Source organism: Sorex araneus, chromosome 2 (assembly GCF_027595985.1).
Source record: "Sorex araneus isolate mSorAra2 chromosome 2, mSorAra2.pri, whole genome shotgun sequence".
Classification (NCBI taxonomy): domain Eukaryota; kingdom Metazoa; phylum Chordata; class Mammalia; order Eulipotyphla; family Soricidae; genus Sorex; species Sorex araneus.
In genome coordinates this window covers 247,195,195-247,212,430 of record NC_073303.1, presented here as the reverse complement: position 1 = coordinate 247,212,430, position 17,236 = coordinate 247,195,195, and the positions used below count along the sequence as shown (strand labels likewise).

General features: G+C 40.0%; 2 protein-coding genes across 2 annotated transcripts; both read right to left on the bottom strand.

Annotated features, from left to right (window-relative positions):
* Positions 1-5,877: 5,877 nt before the first annotated feature.
* LOC101537849 (olfactory receptor 7A10-like) lies at positions 5,878-6,813 on the bottom strand. The gene has a single exon (XM_055124731.1). It carries the CDS (start codon positions 6,811-6,813, stop codon positions 5,878-5,880), a length of 936 nt encoding a protein of 311 aa, XP_054980706.1.
* A 9,257-nt stretch (positions 6,814-16,070) lies between these two features.
* Positions 16,071-17,018, bottom strand: LOC101537574 (olfactory receptor 7A17-like). Its single transcript, XM_004615063.3, has one exon. It carries the CDS (start codon positions 17,016-17,018, stop codon positions 16,071-16,073), a length of 948 nt encoding a protein of 315 aa, XP_004615120.3.
* Between the last annotated feature and the right edge of the window lie 218 nt (positions 17,019-17,236).

The window sequence follows — 17,236 nt, the reverse complement described above, 5'->3', positions numbered from 1 at the left end:
GGTGGATGTTGGAACATTATATGACTGAAACCCAATCATGAACAACTTTACAACGTGTATATCACTGTAATTCAATGAAAAAAATAAATAAAGAGAGAGAGAGGAAGATGAAAGGTCATGTATCTGTAAAGGGAACAGCCAGAGTACAGGCCCTGGGGAAAGATACTTGTTTAAGATGCATGTGTCAGAACACGAAATATAGAGTTGGGATTTTAAAGAAGGAGAGGTAGCATGCATGTCAGATGTGGATTAGAATGTCCCCTCTATTATTCTGAAGCCCCACAACATATAGAAAAATGACATTAGCTCATTTCTAATTTTCTTAAAATATTAACAAGGGATAGATAGTAATAGCATTGGAAATTTAGATTTTTATATTCAGATGGGAAAATATTGGATTGCAAAATGGAATGTGAAAACTATCTGTAGGGTAAATTTAACATTGCCCCTATCCCTTGGACATCTTACTAGAAATGAACAGGATAAAGATCTTAGAGTAACAGTTCCTAATATAATTTGATAAACACAAAGAAAATTAAATACAAAAGATTCAGGTGGCTCAGCTCTGTCCATAAAATGAACTAAAGGAATTAGAAGTAAAATGATCAGTGTATTTTGAGAAAAAAATTTAATTATGCTTAAACTATCAACTTGGGAAAAAAATCTGAAAGTCAACTGAAAAAGAAGAGGCTGGAAAAATCATTTCAAATGTTCCTAGGGAAACAAGAAAAGATCATCGCCCATATAATTGAAAATTCAAAATTATGAGCAAATAACAAGTGCATTGAAATATGTTATTTAAAATCACATTGGCACCAGCATTCATGGAACAATTCAAAGAACTGTCAACCTGGGGTTGGAAGTTTTAAACAGAGAAAAATAGTATCTCTAATTTTGCTGGTAGAAAAAGAATGTGTTGGATAGTGCAGTGGTTGACCTGGGCTTGATTCCTGGCATCCCATATGCTCCCTCCAGTCAGGAGTGATCCCTAAGCCCAAAACCAGTAATCATCCTTGAATATCACCGATGTGGTCCGAAAACAGAACAAAGAAAAAAAAACAAAGAAAGAATGCATTAAAAAATTCAAATAAAGAAAACACTAAAAGCAGTTACAAGGGGCCAGTGTAACTGGCCAAACACCACCAGGGTAATTCCTGAGTGCAGAGCTAGGAGTAACCCCTGAGCATCACTGGGTGTGACCCAAAAGCAAAATAATAATAATAATAATAATAATAATAATAATAATAATAATAATAATAATAATAATAATAATAAAAAAAAATAAAAGCAGTTCAAATATTTTAGATAGTAATTTCTCTTGCATTGCAGCTTATTAGTCAAGCCCTTGTGATGCTTAAACCAGGTCCTTACAGTGTGGTTCGTTCTGTCCTGGAAAGATGATCTTCCTGGCTACCACCCACTGTTCTTTGAAACTATGACAGCCACACGTCTTTGGACACTCTTTGTGGGCTTGGGTAGACATTTTCATCACTGTTTTTTTTTTTCCTTTTTGGGTGACACCTGGCAATGCACAGGGGTTACTCCTGGCTCTGCATTCAGGAATCACTCCTGGGGGTGCTTGGGGGACCATATGGGATGTTGGGAATCAAACCCGGGTTGGCCTTGTGCAAGGTAAACGCCCTCCCCGCTGTGCTATCACTCCAACCTCTTCATCGCTGTTTTGAAATACACTTTACACTAAATTACCTCAACACGATTTCCTCGCATTGATAGAGCAGTAATATAATGATTCCGAATGTAAAAGATCAATTGTAAAATCACACTAAAATGTGATAAGAGCCTTAAGAAAATCCGTCTCCTCAATAAGCGAACCAGACAATGGAACCATCTCCTATCTTTCTGGGTTCAGCAGAATTGGACCACAGGCCACTGCTTCTGGCTTCATTCTTTCTTCCTTGGCTCGTAGGGTCAGCTTGCTGTTGAATTCACCTGGATGGAAGCCTGGGGAGGAAGATGTTTGTGTAGAACTCTGAATTCCTTTTCGGATGATTGATGATGTGAGATGGAAAGTCTGACTCCAGAGGAGATGGCAGAAAGGACTCAAACATCAGCACCTCAGCCAGAGTTAGAAACGCATATCAACAGACAGGAAACAGATCAAGATGCTCCTCCGAGACCCAATGGAGAAGTGGAAGACCAAGAGAGAAGATATTTACAGCTCCCTCTTCTGCTCATTAAGCTCTTTTTTTTTTTTAAATTTTCCCTCCAATCTCTAAGCATAGGGTAACTCTGTGGAAAACTCATTTGGACACAAAGGAAATTGTTCCTAATGATTCTTATTTCCCAAGATACTAGACATCAAATGAATGCATTTTAAAACTTTTTCTCTCCCAAATCACTAACCCAATTATCTCCTTATTTTCGAGTGCAAGTTTGTTTCTGCTTTCTATTCTATGGGATCTGTCAGAATTAAGTCCCCTTTCTCTTCAGAACACTGATCTGGGAGTCCATTGTTTATCACTGAGAATAATTGCTCTTCTACACAGTAAGAGATCAAACATGATGACTTCTCAGTGTCTGTATTGCAAGCTATCATGCCCAAAAGGAGAGTGAGGGTATGGGAAATACTGTCTGCCTTAGAGGCAGGGGGAGGGTGGGAAAGGGGGGGTGTACCTGGGATATTGGTGGTGGGGAATGTGCACTGGTGGAGGGATGGGTGTTTGATCATTGTGAGATTGTAAGCCAAACATGAAAGCTTGTAACTATCTCAGGGTGATTCAATAAAATTTTAAAAATTTGAAAAAAGAAAAAGAAATGAACTGAGGAATTTTGGTGATAAACTTGGACTAAAGACACCATGTTTTGGTGTCTGATAAAATCCTTAGAGTGACATCCTCTAATTTTTAATATATCTCCCTATTAGTAATTTGGCACTTTGTTTTGCTTCAGGATTCTATTCTGAATAGTGAACAATTGCAACTAATGTTTAAGAGGGTCATTGGGGCTGGAAATATAGTGGAGTAGTCAAGGCACATGACTTGCTTGTGGCTAAATACAGTTTGATCCCAGCACCTCATGCTTCTCTGAACATCACTGGGTGTTACTACGGAGACCCCCCCTACCAAGGATTGACAGACCCTCCTGAGCATTTTCAAGTCACCCTGGTAATACCATCACTACAGGAGTATATTGGTGTAGTAGTAATATAATGATTAAGGATGTAAAAGATCAAATGTGAAATCACAGTAACATATAAGAGCCTTAAGGAAATTCCCTTCCTCAATAAGCAAACCAGCCAATGGAGCTATCTCCTATCTTTCTGGGCTCGGCAGAATCGAACCACAGGTCAGTGTCCTGGCTTCATTCCTTCTTCCAAGCTTGTAGCTTGTTGTTCAACTCACCTGGACGGAGTGAGTTCACTCAAGCCCCTGCATTAGACTGTCTATCTGGGATGGCCAAGAATCATCAGGTGTGACCCCAACACCCCTGGGAAATCCTGGGGAACTTTCCCCAAAGTGTACTACTAGGGTTGCTCTGTAGGTAAGAAGGAGTGTTGAAAAGGACATGCATGGCTCTGTAGAAAAATCAACCCTGATTCACCTGACTGATGAGATCAAGCTCTATGAGTCTTTTTTTTTGAGCCCAAGGTTGGAAGTTTAAACTTCCAACCTGAGCAAAACATGACCATATAATTTATGACGCTGTTACTGTTCATTCACAGTCCATGAGTGAACATGAAAAGATGCAGAAGGTCGGAGATAGTACCATTAGAGCAACAAGGCAGCAAATTTACAAAGTGCTGAAAGTTGGCAAGCAGAATGGGACCTAAAGTCAATAAAAACTATTAAAAGACACAATTTAATATATGTACATAAATTCATATATATTTATTCATATATACATAGACAACCAACACCAATAAATTTAAATACATGGGGGAAAAGTATTTTGAGTATTAATGCAACATAGGGTTTGAAAGATATCCTCATTGTAATTAAGGATGCCTATGACTCTAAGTTCATATTTGATCAGTATATCTTAATAAATATTCCTCTTAAAGATATGTAAGTTATGAGCACTTTTTCAGGAACCAATTTTGCTTACAGGCAACAAACTGAAAGATAATATAATCTTAATTTTTAAAAATACAGTAAGAGAATACAAAATACTTATTAAATAGTGTCTCAATTGCTACCTTCTCCTAAGAGCAGTTAGGAGAAAGATTCAGAGGATTTTGGACAGAATGGAGAAAAATAATGGCCTCAGATTTCCCTCTACTATGAAATTATTTAAATTTCCTCGACTGTCAACTGTTGTTTTTTTAGCCATAAATTAAATATGGAGAAGTGAAATCTCTGAATATATTTTAGCAAAATTAAAGAAAGATTTTATTATGGTAAATGTCACATGTGAACTTTCTCTGGAACCAGTGTTATTTCTAGACATAAATAGGAATACTTGGCTATTAATGATTGAAAAAAATATAGTATTAAAGCTTCAAAAGGTACTCTGTTAGGCAGGAGAGAGGATAGAAGGCTTAATATATTAGTACTCCTATATTAGAAAGAAAGAAAGAAAGAAAGAAAGAAAGAAAGAAAGAAAGAAAGAAAGAAAGAAAAAAGGAAAGAAGAAGGATGAGAAGAAAGAAAGAGAAAGAAAGAGAAAGAAAAAAAGAAAGAAAGAAAGAAGGAAAGAAAGAAAGAAAGAAGGAAGGAAAGAAAGAAAGAAGGAAAGAAAAAGAAAGCTTAATATGTTGACTTACATCAATTGAAGTCAGAAGTTGAGGTAAAAGAAATGAGACTGTCAGGAAATAGTAAAAGAACAAGTTTGCATTCCTGAAGTCTGATCAAATGCCCTGTGGCCTTTAATCCTACAATCGTGTGTGTAATCCCAAAATAAAATGGGGGGTGCTCTCTCTCCACATGCCTTAGTTGGTTAAGCCATTTCCCACCCTGGAGGCTGACAGCGATGGATGAAAGGAGGATAAGACAGGGGCCAGGCTGGTTGGTGATCAGTTGCTGTTTATCCCATTCTCCCCCACGCGCCTGTTCCAGTCTCACTAAGCTCCCCATTCCATGCTAGTCTCTCTTTGCTCCACCTCGCAGCCTCTGTCCAGCCCTGACCTCCAAGCCTTAGGGGTAGCAACCACACAGGTGAGGGAGCACAACCAACATATGTAAAGGCCCTTCCTTCCGGGGAAGCTCTTCTTAAAGATCTCCTGCAGCCAGGAGATCCGCTCAAGGGCCAAAAGAAATTGAAATATAACCTAGGAGTGTGTTTCTCCTTTCCTTAGTCCAACAACCATAAACTATGCAAAGAACATAAGGAAAGGAGAAGAGCTATATTTCAGAGATTTCTGATGAATTTGGCTTTTCAAGTCACAGGTACTGCTTAGGGGAAATGAGTGATTAACAGGAAGAGAAAGCAGAGCATAGAGAAGTTAAAGATGAATACCGAGGAAATGGGAGTGCTTCGGGAGCACTGTGATGGGTGTTACTCAATAAACCTAAGCTCCTTGTCTGTCCCTTTTTCTGACTCATTTCACTTAACATGATACTTTTCATGTTGATCCACTTATATGCAAATTTCATGACTTCCTCTTTTCTAACAGCTGTATAGTATTCCATTGTGTAGATGTATCAAAGTTTCTTTAACCAGTCATCTGCTCTTGGGCACTCAAGTTTTTTTCCAGATTTTGGCTATTGTAAACAGTGCAGCAATGAACATACAAGTGCAGATGTCATTTCTGCTGTACTTTTTTGCCTCTCCGGGATATATCCCCAGAAGTGGTATTGTACCTCAGAATGATTCACTAATTAAAAAAAAAGAAAAAAAAACTAAGCTCCTTGTGGCAGAGGAGAAAGCACAAACCAATGTTATCCTACTATGGGTACTTCATCAACTGTAACATTGCTTTCATTTTTCTATCTCCTTCACAAAAAATGTTCCCAAAGCCCCTTTGATATCTTTATTCCTCAGACTGTAGATGAAGGGATTAAGCATCGGGGTGACCACCGTGTACATCACTGAGGCTGTTGAAGTTGACTGTGAGCTGTGGGTACCAGCAGAGCTCAGGTACACTCCTAGGCTTGTACAATAAAACAGGGAGACCACGGAGAGGTGAGACACACAGGTGGAAAACGCTTTAGACTTCCCCTGAGCTGATTTAATTCTAAGTATGGAAGAAATGATCTTAGAGTAAGAGTAAAGGATTCCAGAAAAAGACCCAACCCCCAGCAAGACGACTGAACTATACATCACCACATTCATCAGAAAGGTATCAGAGCAGGCCAGTTGGACCATGGTATTAAGTTCACAGAAAAAGTGAGCAATTGCCACATCAGTACAGAAGGACAGTTGCAACACCATTAGGCTTTCTACCAAGGAATGCAGGACACTCGTGAGCCAGGACGCAAGAAGCAACAATCCACAGAGCTGAGAGTTCATGATAACTGTGTAGTGCAGGGGGTGGCAGATGGCTACAAAACGGTCATAGGCCATCACAGTTAGGAGAAGGATGTCCAGCACAGCAAAGAGCATGACAAAGTACATCTGAGACATGCAACCTTCATAGGTGATGGCTTTGCTCCTTGTCTGTATATTCACCAGCATCTTGGGGACAGTGGTGGTGACAAAACCAATGTCTACCAAGGACAAGTTAGAGAGGAAGAAGTACATGGGCGTGTGGAGGTGGGGGTCTGAGCTGACGGCCAGGATGATGAGCAGATTTCCAAAGACGGTAAGAAGATACATGGAGAGGAAAATCCCAAAGATGAGGGGTTGCAGATTTTGTTCATGTGAAAATCCTAGTAGTATAAATCCTGCTACTTGTGAGTTGTTCTCTGACTTCATGTTGTGGAGTTAACTGGAGAGGGGAACAACAGGACAAAAATTATACACATACACCCATGGTCTTTACCTATTTGAATTTCAATTTATTGTTGCAAACACAAGCTGTTTTTGATGGGTGATTGGTCCTATTCTTCTGGGAGAGCCTCCAAGTCACCCCCACTGTGAACATTTTACCTCAAGCACTCATGTTTGTAAATAAGTCATGTTTCCTACAAAGTAAATTAAAAATTTCCCAAACATGACAGAAAAGAAACCAAGTATTCCTTTGCTTAGGGTACCCTTAGTATCAGTACAGTGTGGGGAAGAACAAATATCCTTACAATTCAATGAAGGAGATAATATCTAAATAGAAACTAAAATATGAAATTTTTGAGGGAGAGAAGCCATTGGAAGAAAAGAAAGGCAAAAATATGAGAGGCTGAAGAACATGATTTATTGGCTATGGGTGTTTAGGCAACACCACACATAGGTGACATTTAGCATGAAGCAATTTAGCATGAGTGGGAAGTTTTGTACTGGAAGGGGACATTTTACAGAAGAAATGACCATTGAAAAAGGCCCATGAAAGCTGCTCTTTGAGATGAAAAGTCACAGAGTTGAAGCCTGTATTTCATCACAACTGAGTAAGATGAAGAAGGAAAAGAGATGCTTTGAGATGAAGAGTTATGGGTCCTTGCCACTATTCTGAAAAGTCATCCAATGGGGCTGGCCTCATTCCTTCTGACCTCTCCTCCTGTATTAATCTCGTTGCAATGGTCATGGATGATTTAAGCAAGCACTCTTTAGTACACTCTGATGAAGTCCAGCCCTTCTACTCTAAGAGTCAACTTGAGTTTATGGTGAATTTAAGAATTGAAGAGTCACCTTGTATTTAAGTTACCCTTGGGCTTGAGGACACTCACTTTCCAGGCAACATAAACAGAACTAGGCATGGGAATTCATCCCCCTAACCATGAGCCCCAAGGATGGGAGAGGCCCCTAGATAAGATAATTTAGGTATTAGAATACAAAGCATGTGCAAAAAACTCACCTGGGAAAGAACAATGGAGCAGGAAAGACTACAGTAGACAACAAATATCTGCTGGCTGCAAAAAAAAAAAAAAAGCACCAGGTAAGTATAAAATAAGACTGTTTAGGGTCTTTTAGATGTAGGAACAACATGGGCAAGAATAGATTAGGAAATTATTGTGACTTTACTCCATACTTCTAAGGGTGCTTGCTGATTAGCTATATGGAATGGTACCCCAGCCTCTGATCTTCGTGTACTTATCACATGTTAATGTTTCTGTCAACCAGTCCAGTGGGAGTGCAGAGTAAAATTGCATAAGTGGCCAGCCTGTAAGACCACTCACATCCTTCAGGTGATCCTAAAGTTTGGAAAGTGCATTTTTGTTTGTCTATCTCCTCTCTGTCTGTATGTTTGTCTCATTCTATGTGGCTAGCCTCACTGGCTGAGGGTCCAGGCCCTGTTTGACAGGATTCCCAACACTGCACATGTACATGTATGCACACATGAACATGAACACATGCACATATACCACACATCCATACACACGCACACACACATCCCATACATGGAGCATCATGATTCTTTTTTTGTTTTTTTTTGTTTTTTTTTTGAGTCACACCCAGCGATGCACAGGGGTTACTCCTGGCTTTGCACTCACTCAGGAATTACTCCTGGAGGTGCTCAGGGGACCATATGAGATGTTGGGAATCGAACCCAGGTTGGCTGCGTGCAAGGCAAACACCCTACCCACTGTGTCATCGCTCCAGCCCGGCATCATGACTCTTGATTAATGTTTTTTTTTTCACATCTTTCTCACTCAAAACCATACCAATTACTCACTCGTTAGATAAAACCTAATTTCGCACCTCAGAGATCTTTCTCCAGTCTAGTATTGAAATATCATTCTGTGATTTTGCTTTGTCTTTTACATTAGTTTTGATTTTTTAAAATTTATCATTCTTTTGGATATTATGAGATCAAAGAAGAATAGCATCATGTTTCTGTAGATGTATTCTTCACCAACCTCATGTTCCTCTCTGGCCCCCCAATGAATGACACCCCCCCACACCCTCCTGGCCTCTCAGGAACACCCTTGGCCTCCAGTTGCTCTTCAAGAGCCAGAAGAGATTCTCACAACTTTTCTAACTACCTGATAATCTAGTAGTTAATGAGCTTTGTTAAGTCTGACTGCTTGGTTTCCTTTAGCTATTAATATTACACACCTGAATGATACCACTCACGTAAAATTTTTTATTTAAAACCTCCTATAAGAGTAGAAACATTGGTCTCCAGATAAAGATGTCAGTATTTGCCATGTATTTAAGCAGAAATTTAAAATTCTGTTTTAAAGATGGCATGGAGATAGGTGAAGGAATAAATTGAATGAGGAGGAGGAAGCAGAGTTTTAATGAGCTCTGTCAGTATTTTAGAGAATCTGAGAAAGAAATCTCAGTCTGGAGGATTTCCAAGCCTGAAAACAGTTCCTTGACACTGATCCAATATAATCCAGGGGCAAAAAAACTTGCTCAAAAGACAAAAAGAAGTGATATGCTGTAGTGACATATATTATGGACCACCCCAAATCCCCTCACCCCTCATCACCCTAGTCCCCCTCAACCCTCCCTCATATATTGTACATCCAAGTGTAAAATAAGTAATAGAATAAACCAACTCTTCACAAGGGGAAATATGCACAGTTTATAAGGATAGCCTGCTTATATAAAATATATATCTATACATATACAGATCTTTTTATAAATATATAAATATATATATAAATATATAAATATATATGTAGCACTATAGCACTGTCATCCCTGTTCATCAATTTGCTCAAGCCGGTACCAGGCTCTATTTCCTTTTACACATTGTATACTAATGTGTTTACAGCTTCCTGAATGTTTAAAATGTACAAAGGTGATATTATGTGAATTGTAGCATTGTCGCACTGTTGTCTCATTGTTCATCAATTTGCTCAAGCAGGCACCAGTAACATCTCCATTGTGAGACTTGTTGTTACTGTTTTTGGCATATCAAATATGCCACGGGTAGCTTGCCAGGCTCTGCCATGGGGGCAGGATATTCTCAGTAGCTTGCCAGGCTCTCCATAAGGGACGGAAGACTCAAACCCAGGTTGGCTGCACGCAAGGCAAACACCTTACCTTTCCATAAATTAAAAAATGTCCATATTTTAAAAATATTTTGTGGTAAAAAAGTATCTTCCAAAAATGAACTGAGAAACTACGCTCTGAAATCTCAGCTATATCGGGGCTGGAGTGATAATACAGCGGGTAGGACCAACCCGGGTTCAATCACTGTACTCTGAACGGGCCAGATCTGAGCATAGATCCAGGCCCTAAACCCAAATATATGTATATACATGTACACATATATGATTATACATTATTACACATAAGTGTAATTAACTATAAAATTAACTATAAAAATTAATGGAAGTCTGGAAACCTTTTTAAAGGGATGAATCATAGACAGCCTGGTCACAAACGGCAAGACATGCTGGTCAGGAAATACACTGAGATTTTGAAATGGAGGCGTGGTTTCAGAAAGGAAGACCTCTTTTGCACCCACAGGTAACATTTGTAGAGCTGTTATTCAGATGAGATTAGCAATTCTGAATGCTATGAAAATGATGGGGGAGGGGGGAAGAGGGGTTTGTGCTGGCATGAGCCAAGAATGAGCAGAGAGAGAAATAGCTCAGGATAGGAGAGTGAGTTTATTAGACACTCAGCCCTGAGGACCCCAAGTCAGTAGAGAGAGAGAGACTTGGAGCCCCGTTTGCTGAGAGGGTCTCTCTTTTATCCTCTAAAGGTGGGTTACAATCCACGTACATTCTTATCAGTGAAATAGGGATACAAAGGGAAGAAGTAGAGGAAAAACAATCAATGCATCACTCCCACATGGTACAGCCTTCAGGTGCTCAAAAGGTAAACAGTCAGTGTCAGTATCTCTTGCTCATTTTTGGTGTGGCCTTGGGTACCATCTCCCGGGCACTCCCATAAATCTGCCGGGCCCAGTGCGCTCCCATCAATTGGGTGGTATGGTGGGCCCTTAACTTGGTTGACTGGATAATAAAAGAAATGCTTCTCCCTCCCTTCTTTTGCTTAACTTAAGGGTCAGTTTCAATTTTCCAGTCCCCATCACGTTTTCTTAATTTTCATTAGTTTCATAATTCTCATTACATACAGCTTCTTATCTGTCATTACAGGGGGAAGTGGTCAGTTTGGATGAGAACAAGGTGCTGAAAGGATATAAAGGGATAAATATACTACACATTCAGTCACAGTATTGCAATCACAGTGCCCTAATGGAAAAGACAAAAAAAGGGGAAAAGGGAAAAAGGGGAAAGTGCCTATTCTTTTCCTTTGGGGTCATACCTGGTGATGCACAGGGGTTACTCTTGGCTCTGCACTCAGGAATTACTCCTGGTGGTGCTTGAAGGACCGTATGCAATGCTGGGAATTGAACCCTGGTTGGCCGCATGCAAGGCAAACGCCCTACCCAATGTGCTATCACTCCAGCCCTGATACTAAAATATTTTTAAAGAAATTTTTAATGAGTAGCAAAATGACTCCCTAATATTAACTTTATTTTAAAAACCAAGTTTTAAGGCATGAGACAGTCATATATTCTATCAATAATGCTTGTCTTTACACCATGTGTGAGTTTGGGTGGACACTCTGGACCTGTTCCTTCTCTGTAGTGAAGTCTGTCCTGTGCCCGAAAGGGTGTTTCAAGCATCCCAGGCCACCATTTACCCTTGTACCCCTCAACACTCAGAAATGTCACAGGGCAAAACTCATCTCTGGTGGATATAATTACCCCTGCTTAAGACCACACTTGGAATCTGACAGTCTCAACATAATATCTAGCATTAGTATAATAGCTTTTGGAGGCTGTGATCAATTCCTGGAACACTTTGGATCCCCTGAGAGTCACCAAGAGTAGCTTGACCAGCCATGCCACCAGAAGTGAGCCACTGAGGATAGAGCTAGGAGTAAGCCCTGAGCACCGCCATGTTTGGCCCCCAAACATACATGTACATAATGACTTTAGACTGGTTAATAAAATGAAAGATCGGGGCTGGAGAGATAGCACAGCGGGTAGGGCGTTTGCCTTGCACGCGGCCGACCCGGGTTCAAATCCCAGCATCCCATATGGTCCCCTGAGCACAGCTAGGGGTGATTCCTGAGTGCAGAGCCAGGAGTAACCCCTGTGCATCGCCAGGTGTGACCCAAAAAGCAAAAAAAAAAAAAAAAAAAAAAAAAATAAAATGAAAGATCATAAACAGCATAAGGATCACAGGAAGATTGCAATATTATACAAGCAAAAATATAACCACATTCATCAATCAGGCAAGGAAACAGAATGATCTCTTGCCTCTGCAGGTAACCATAGGTCAATGGCCTGGGTTATATATTCATGAAAGGTGAACTAGGTTATTGGACTCACTTGGATGGGCATGCCACGAGGAAGGGACCCGAGTGGAAGTCTGAATTCCTCCACGCTGGAGGTGGAAGTTCTGATCTTGTGAAAGAGAGCAGGGAGAACTAAACATGAGTTATCCCTAGTAAGTCTTATGCGCCCAGACAAACAGAAAACAAAACCACATCTCCCTATGGCAAGAGTACTCAGGCTTGGACACTGAAGAGAAAGAGGCATTTATAATTCAGGCTCTATTCCTTAGGCACTTCCCCCTGCTGCAACTTCAGTCTACAAACAATTGATCTCTGTGCAAAAATCCCCTGGGTAAAAAGGATTCTTAGCTCCTGTTCCCAAGAGTCAAGAATCCAGTTTGTTTTTTCATCATTCAACTGCTTCATGAAACAGTACAGAGACGCCTCAAACAATTGAGAATAGAAATAGTTTATTATCCTGGTTTTCTCACCTGGGGATTGATCCCAAGAGCAAGAGTATTCTCATTCATAGAAACACATCTGTTCCTCTTTGTGCTTTGCATTATTATTAACAAATAGCATCTATTATGTAGAGGTGAGATATATGTGTATATCTAAACGTCAGAATCAACAGCACTGGATGTATTAGATCCTGACTACAATATCTAAACTTAAAAATGTGCCTGTCCATGAGGCAATCTGGATGGTAGGAAAGAACCTGGATACATTGGTGGAGGGAAGTTTTCAGTTTTCAGAGGGAAGTAGGGACTACTGTTGGAACACTTTAAACAATTTTTTATTTTATAAAGTAGTTCACAGTATTTTATTACATTTAATATTCAAACACCGAGGCCACCATCATTATACCTCTGTTGGAACATTTTATGCCTAAAACTCAGTTATGAATAACATTATCAATAGTGCCTTAATTAAAAATTAAGATGAAGTATTTTTTTTCCTTTTTGGGTCACACCCGGCAGTGCTTGGGGGTTAATCCTGGCTCTGCACTCAGGAATTCCTCCTGGTGGTGCTTGGGGGACCATATGAGATGCTGGGGATCGAACTCAGGTCAGCCGCATGTAAGGCAATCGCCCTACCTGCTGTGCTATCGCTCCAGCCCCCCAAATGAAGTAATTTTTAAAAAATTAGTTGGAAACAATCTAGGTGATAGAAGTGTGGATAAAGTTGATTTTCTATCTAGGCTCAATGGGGACTCTTTGACTATGAAATAAGATAATCTTGCTTAATTTCAACAGTGTGAATGAACCAAGAAAGTATGGTTCACAGTGAATGAATCAGGTGGTGAAACACAATGCCATTTGTATATATAATGTATATATAATTTTTCTCATGTATGTTGAATATGCAAGGAAAAATAAAAACTAAACAAATTGTTAGACAATGATAGTGGGATGTGGGCTGTCAATTTATTGAGTCCAGGTTATGGTTTATGGGGTTATATTGGGTAAAGTGAAGGATGAAATATGTGGTTATGAGTGAATTAACGCAAATGACATGGATATACATGCATATAGGGTAAAATATAAGATACATAAAGAAATAGAGTAAACGGTTCACAAAATGATTCATTACAGAAGACCACTACAGCAATTGTTTTTGGGGTCAGAGAATTAATAAAGAGTTTAAGCACTTGCCAACCCTGGTTTGAATCCTGAAAATGTATATGACTCCCAGAACATTGTCAGAGATGATCATTGAGCTCAGAGCTTGCAGTAAGCCCTGAGCACTGACAGGTATGTTTCCTACCCCACTCCTACAAAAAGAATGAACAATAGAAGCATTATGGAGAGGTCCAGAACTAGTACTGTTTTATTGGGAGACATGCCGAGCTTAGAGTTCCTTGTCAGGAATGATCCTTGAATACAGAGCCCAAGGTAAGCCCTGAGCACCGCTAGGCATGCGCACCGGCAAGCCAACCAAACAGAAAGAGAATGAACAATAGAAGCATTATGGAGAGATTCAAAACTTAGTACCGTTTCACTCAAAGACAAGCAGAGCTCAGAATCCTACTCACATTTGCAAATTCATGTGGTCACTAGGGTATTATACTTAAGAGCAAAGTCATTCTGCAGTAAAAGTTAACGCATTCGATACTTGTGGCGAACAGAATGGAGAAAAACTGAAGAATTGGCTTCCTCTTAGCCTGGTTACCAGACATTTATATTCAGTTGAGTCTATTCTTGTACCAAAAATTCGAGTTCTTGGGGCTGGATCTATAGCACAACGGGTAGGGCATTTGCCTTGCACGCGGCCGACCCGGATTTGATTCCCAGCATCTCATATGGTCCCCTGAGCACCACCAGGAGTAATTACTGAGTACAGAGCCAGGAATAACCCCTGTGCATCGCCTGGTGTGACCAAAAAAGCAAAAAAAAATTCGAGTTCTATAGTCATTTTTAACAAAAAATGAGCATAAAGATCTATACACTAAAATATTGATAATGTTCACATATTTCATTGGTTATTACAAGGTGCACAGGGGGCTGCTAGTGTACTTAAGTGACAACAGGAGTCCTGACAGAAATGGCACAGGAAGTTTTCAAACTGAAAAATGAGATTAGATGATAATAAATACGAAGTACCTATAAATCTGTACTGCTTATGTACAAACCCTCATTTATATATTCCCTGTCCCTCTGAGTAACTGCACTACATAAACAAGACTTATTTTGCATGTTAAAGAAGATTAGGTTTGAAATTATACTTTATCATGTTTCAGATCTATTAGGTTCATAGTGTTTCCATCTACTTCTAAGTGTTTCTCTTTCAATAAATACTCCTCTTGAAGACATGAGCTTCATGATTGCTTTTGCAAGTCACTGAAATACGTGAAATAGACAATTTTCTGAAAAAGGCAAAATCCTACTGAGGATTCCAAAACCCGGGGACTTTATAAAGTCTACTTTATTTGAAGGACTGGAGTGATAGCATGACGGGTAGGGCATTTGCCTTGCATGCACCCGATCTGAGTTTGATTCCTCCATCCCTCTCGGAGAGCCTGGCAAGCTACCGAGAGTATCCTGCCCGCACAGCAGAGCCTGGAAAGCTACCTGTGGTGTATTCGATATGCCAAAAACAGTAACAACAAGTTTCACAATGGAGATGTTACTGGTACCCACTCAAGCAAATCGATGAACAATGGGATGACAGTGTTACAGTGCTACTTTATTTAAAAGGCCAGTTGAGATGGTATCACGCTTAGGAATTTAATTTTAAAATTGAATTTTTTCTCAGATTTTCTAATAGACATTAAAAAACTTGATTATCCTCACAGTATGTCCTCTAGTGAAGCCATACCACTTATAATAATTCTTTGTTTTATTTTTATTCAGGGAAACACCTTACTATGTTCAAAGCTTTTTCCTGGCTCTGCACTCAGGGATCATTCCTGGTGTAGCTTGGGGGACCATCTAGGGTCCCAGGGAATAGAACCTGGGGCAGCTGTATGCAGGGCAAGTGCCCTACCTCTGTACTATCATTTAACCCCTAATTAATTAGTAAAAAAGGAAAAACAGTTGGCATTGTCTTCTAAAAATATATTCTTTTAAAAATTTTATGTTATCTTATTAGGTATTTATTTTTCATATTGAATCATTGATTAGAAAAAAAATCTACAATGGTGACCAACAAAAGTGTGAAAAGTTTTTGGACATTAAGGAAAGCAGAAAGCTTAACCAGTAAAATTACAGATAGTGAATAGAGCACCTGGAAATCCGAAAAACAGAGCGAGCGAGGTTTTCTTCCCAAGGATGCTCAGTGATCACTTTGTTCTCTTGCATTTGACTTCAACAACCTTGGGCATGTCGTCAACCCTAGGTCAACTGTCCTATTAGAGTTCCCTTGAACAAGAGTGCCCTCAGAGCCCTCTTTATGTCATTGTTTCTCAGACTGTAGATAAAGGGGTTCAGCATGGGGGTGACCACAGAGTACATCACGGAGGCTATTGAGCTGGACTGTGAGCTGTGGGCAGCAGAAGAGCCAAGATACACGCCCAGACTAGTACAATAAAATAAGGAGACAACTGAAATGTGAGAGGCACAAGTGGAAAAGGCTTTATACTTCCCTTGAACTGATGAGATCCTGCGTATGGACAAAACTATCTTGGAGTAAGAGTAAAGGATCCCCGCGAGAGGACCAAGACCCAGTGGAAAAGTAGAAAAATACATCACCACGTTATTAAGTAACGTGTCAGAACAGGCAACTTGAATCACCTGTTTGAGTTCACAGAAAAAGTTTGAGATTTCTACATCTTTATAGAAGGACAGTCGCAGTGCCAGTAAGCTGTGCGATAAGGAATTCAGGCTACTGATGACCCAGGACCCCAGAAGCAACAATCCACAGAGCCGGGGGTTCATGATGACCGTGTAGTGCAGGGGGTGGCAGATGGCCACAAAGCGGTCATAGGCCATCACGGTCAGAAGTAAATCATCTAACACTGCAAACACATTGACAAAGTACATCTGGGTGATGCAGTCCTCATAGGTGATGGACTTTCTCTGAGTCTGTATATTCGCCAGCATCTTGGGGACAGTGGTGGAGGTGAAGCAGATGTCCACGAAGGACAGGTTGGACAGGAAGAAGTACATGGGCGTGTGGAGGTGGGGGTCTGAAATGACGGCCAGGATGATGAGCAGGTTCCCCAAGACAGTCACCAGGTACATGGAGATAAAAATAACAAACACGATGAACTGTAGTTTGGGTTCCTCCGAAAATCCCTGAAGAATAAATCCTGAAACTTGTGAATCATTTTCTGGTTTCATATCACTCTAAGAAAGAAGGAAATAATATCACCATTGATTATAGCATCTCCAATAGGGAAGTGTTTGCCTTTGTTTGTAAAATGAAGTGCCAGGAATCCTACATTATAACAGAGACTGCTTTGTGTACTTGATGAATATAAATTGAGTATTTACCCTGCTTTAGGCAACATTAGGCTGTGAGTCTAGGGTGCTGGGTAATCAAAATCCTCTCATTTTAA

What these genes read in the sequence shown, in the direction of transcription:
- LOC101537849 (XM_055124731.1), bottom strand. Translation starts at nt 6,813, where the DNA reads ATGAAGTCAGAGAACAACTCACAAGTAGCAGGATTTATACTACTAGGA.
- LOC101537574 (XM_004615063.3), bottom strand. Translation starts at nt 17,018, where the DNA reads ATGAAACCAGAAAATGATTCACAAGTTTCAGGATTTATTCTTCAGGGA.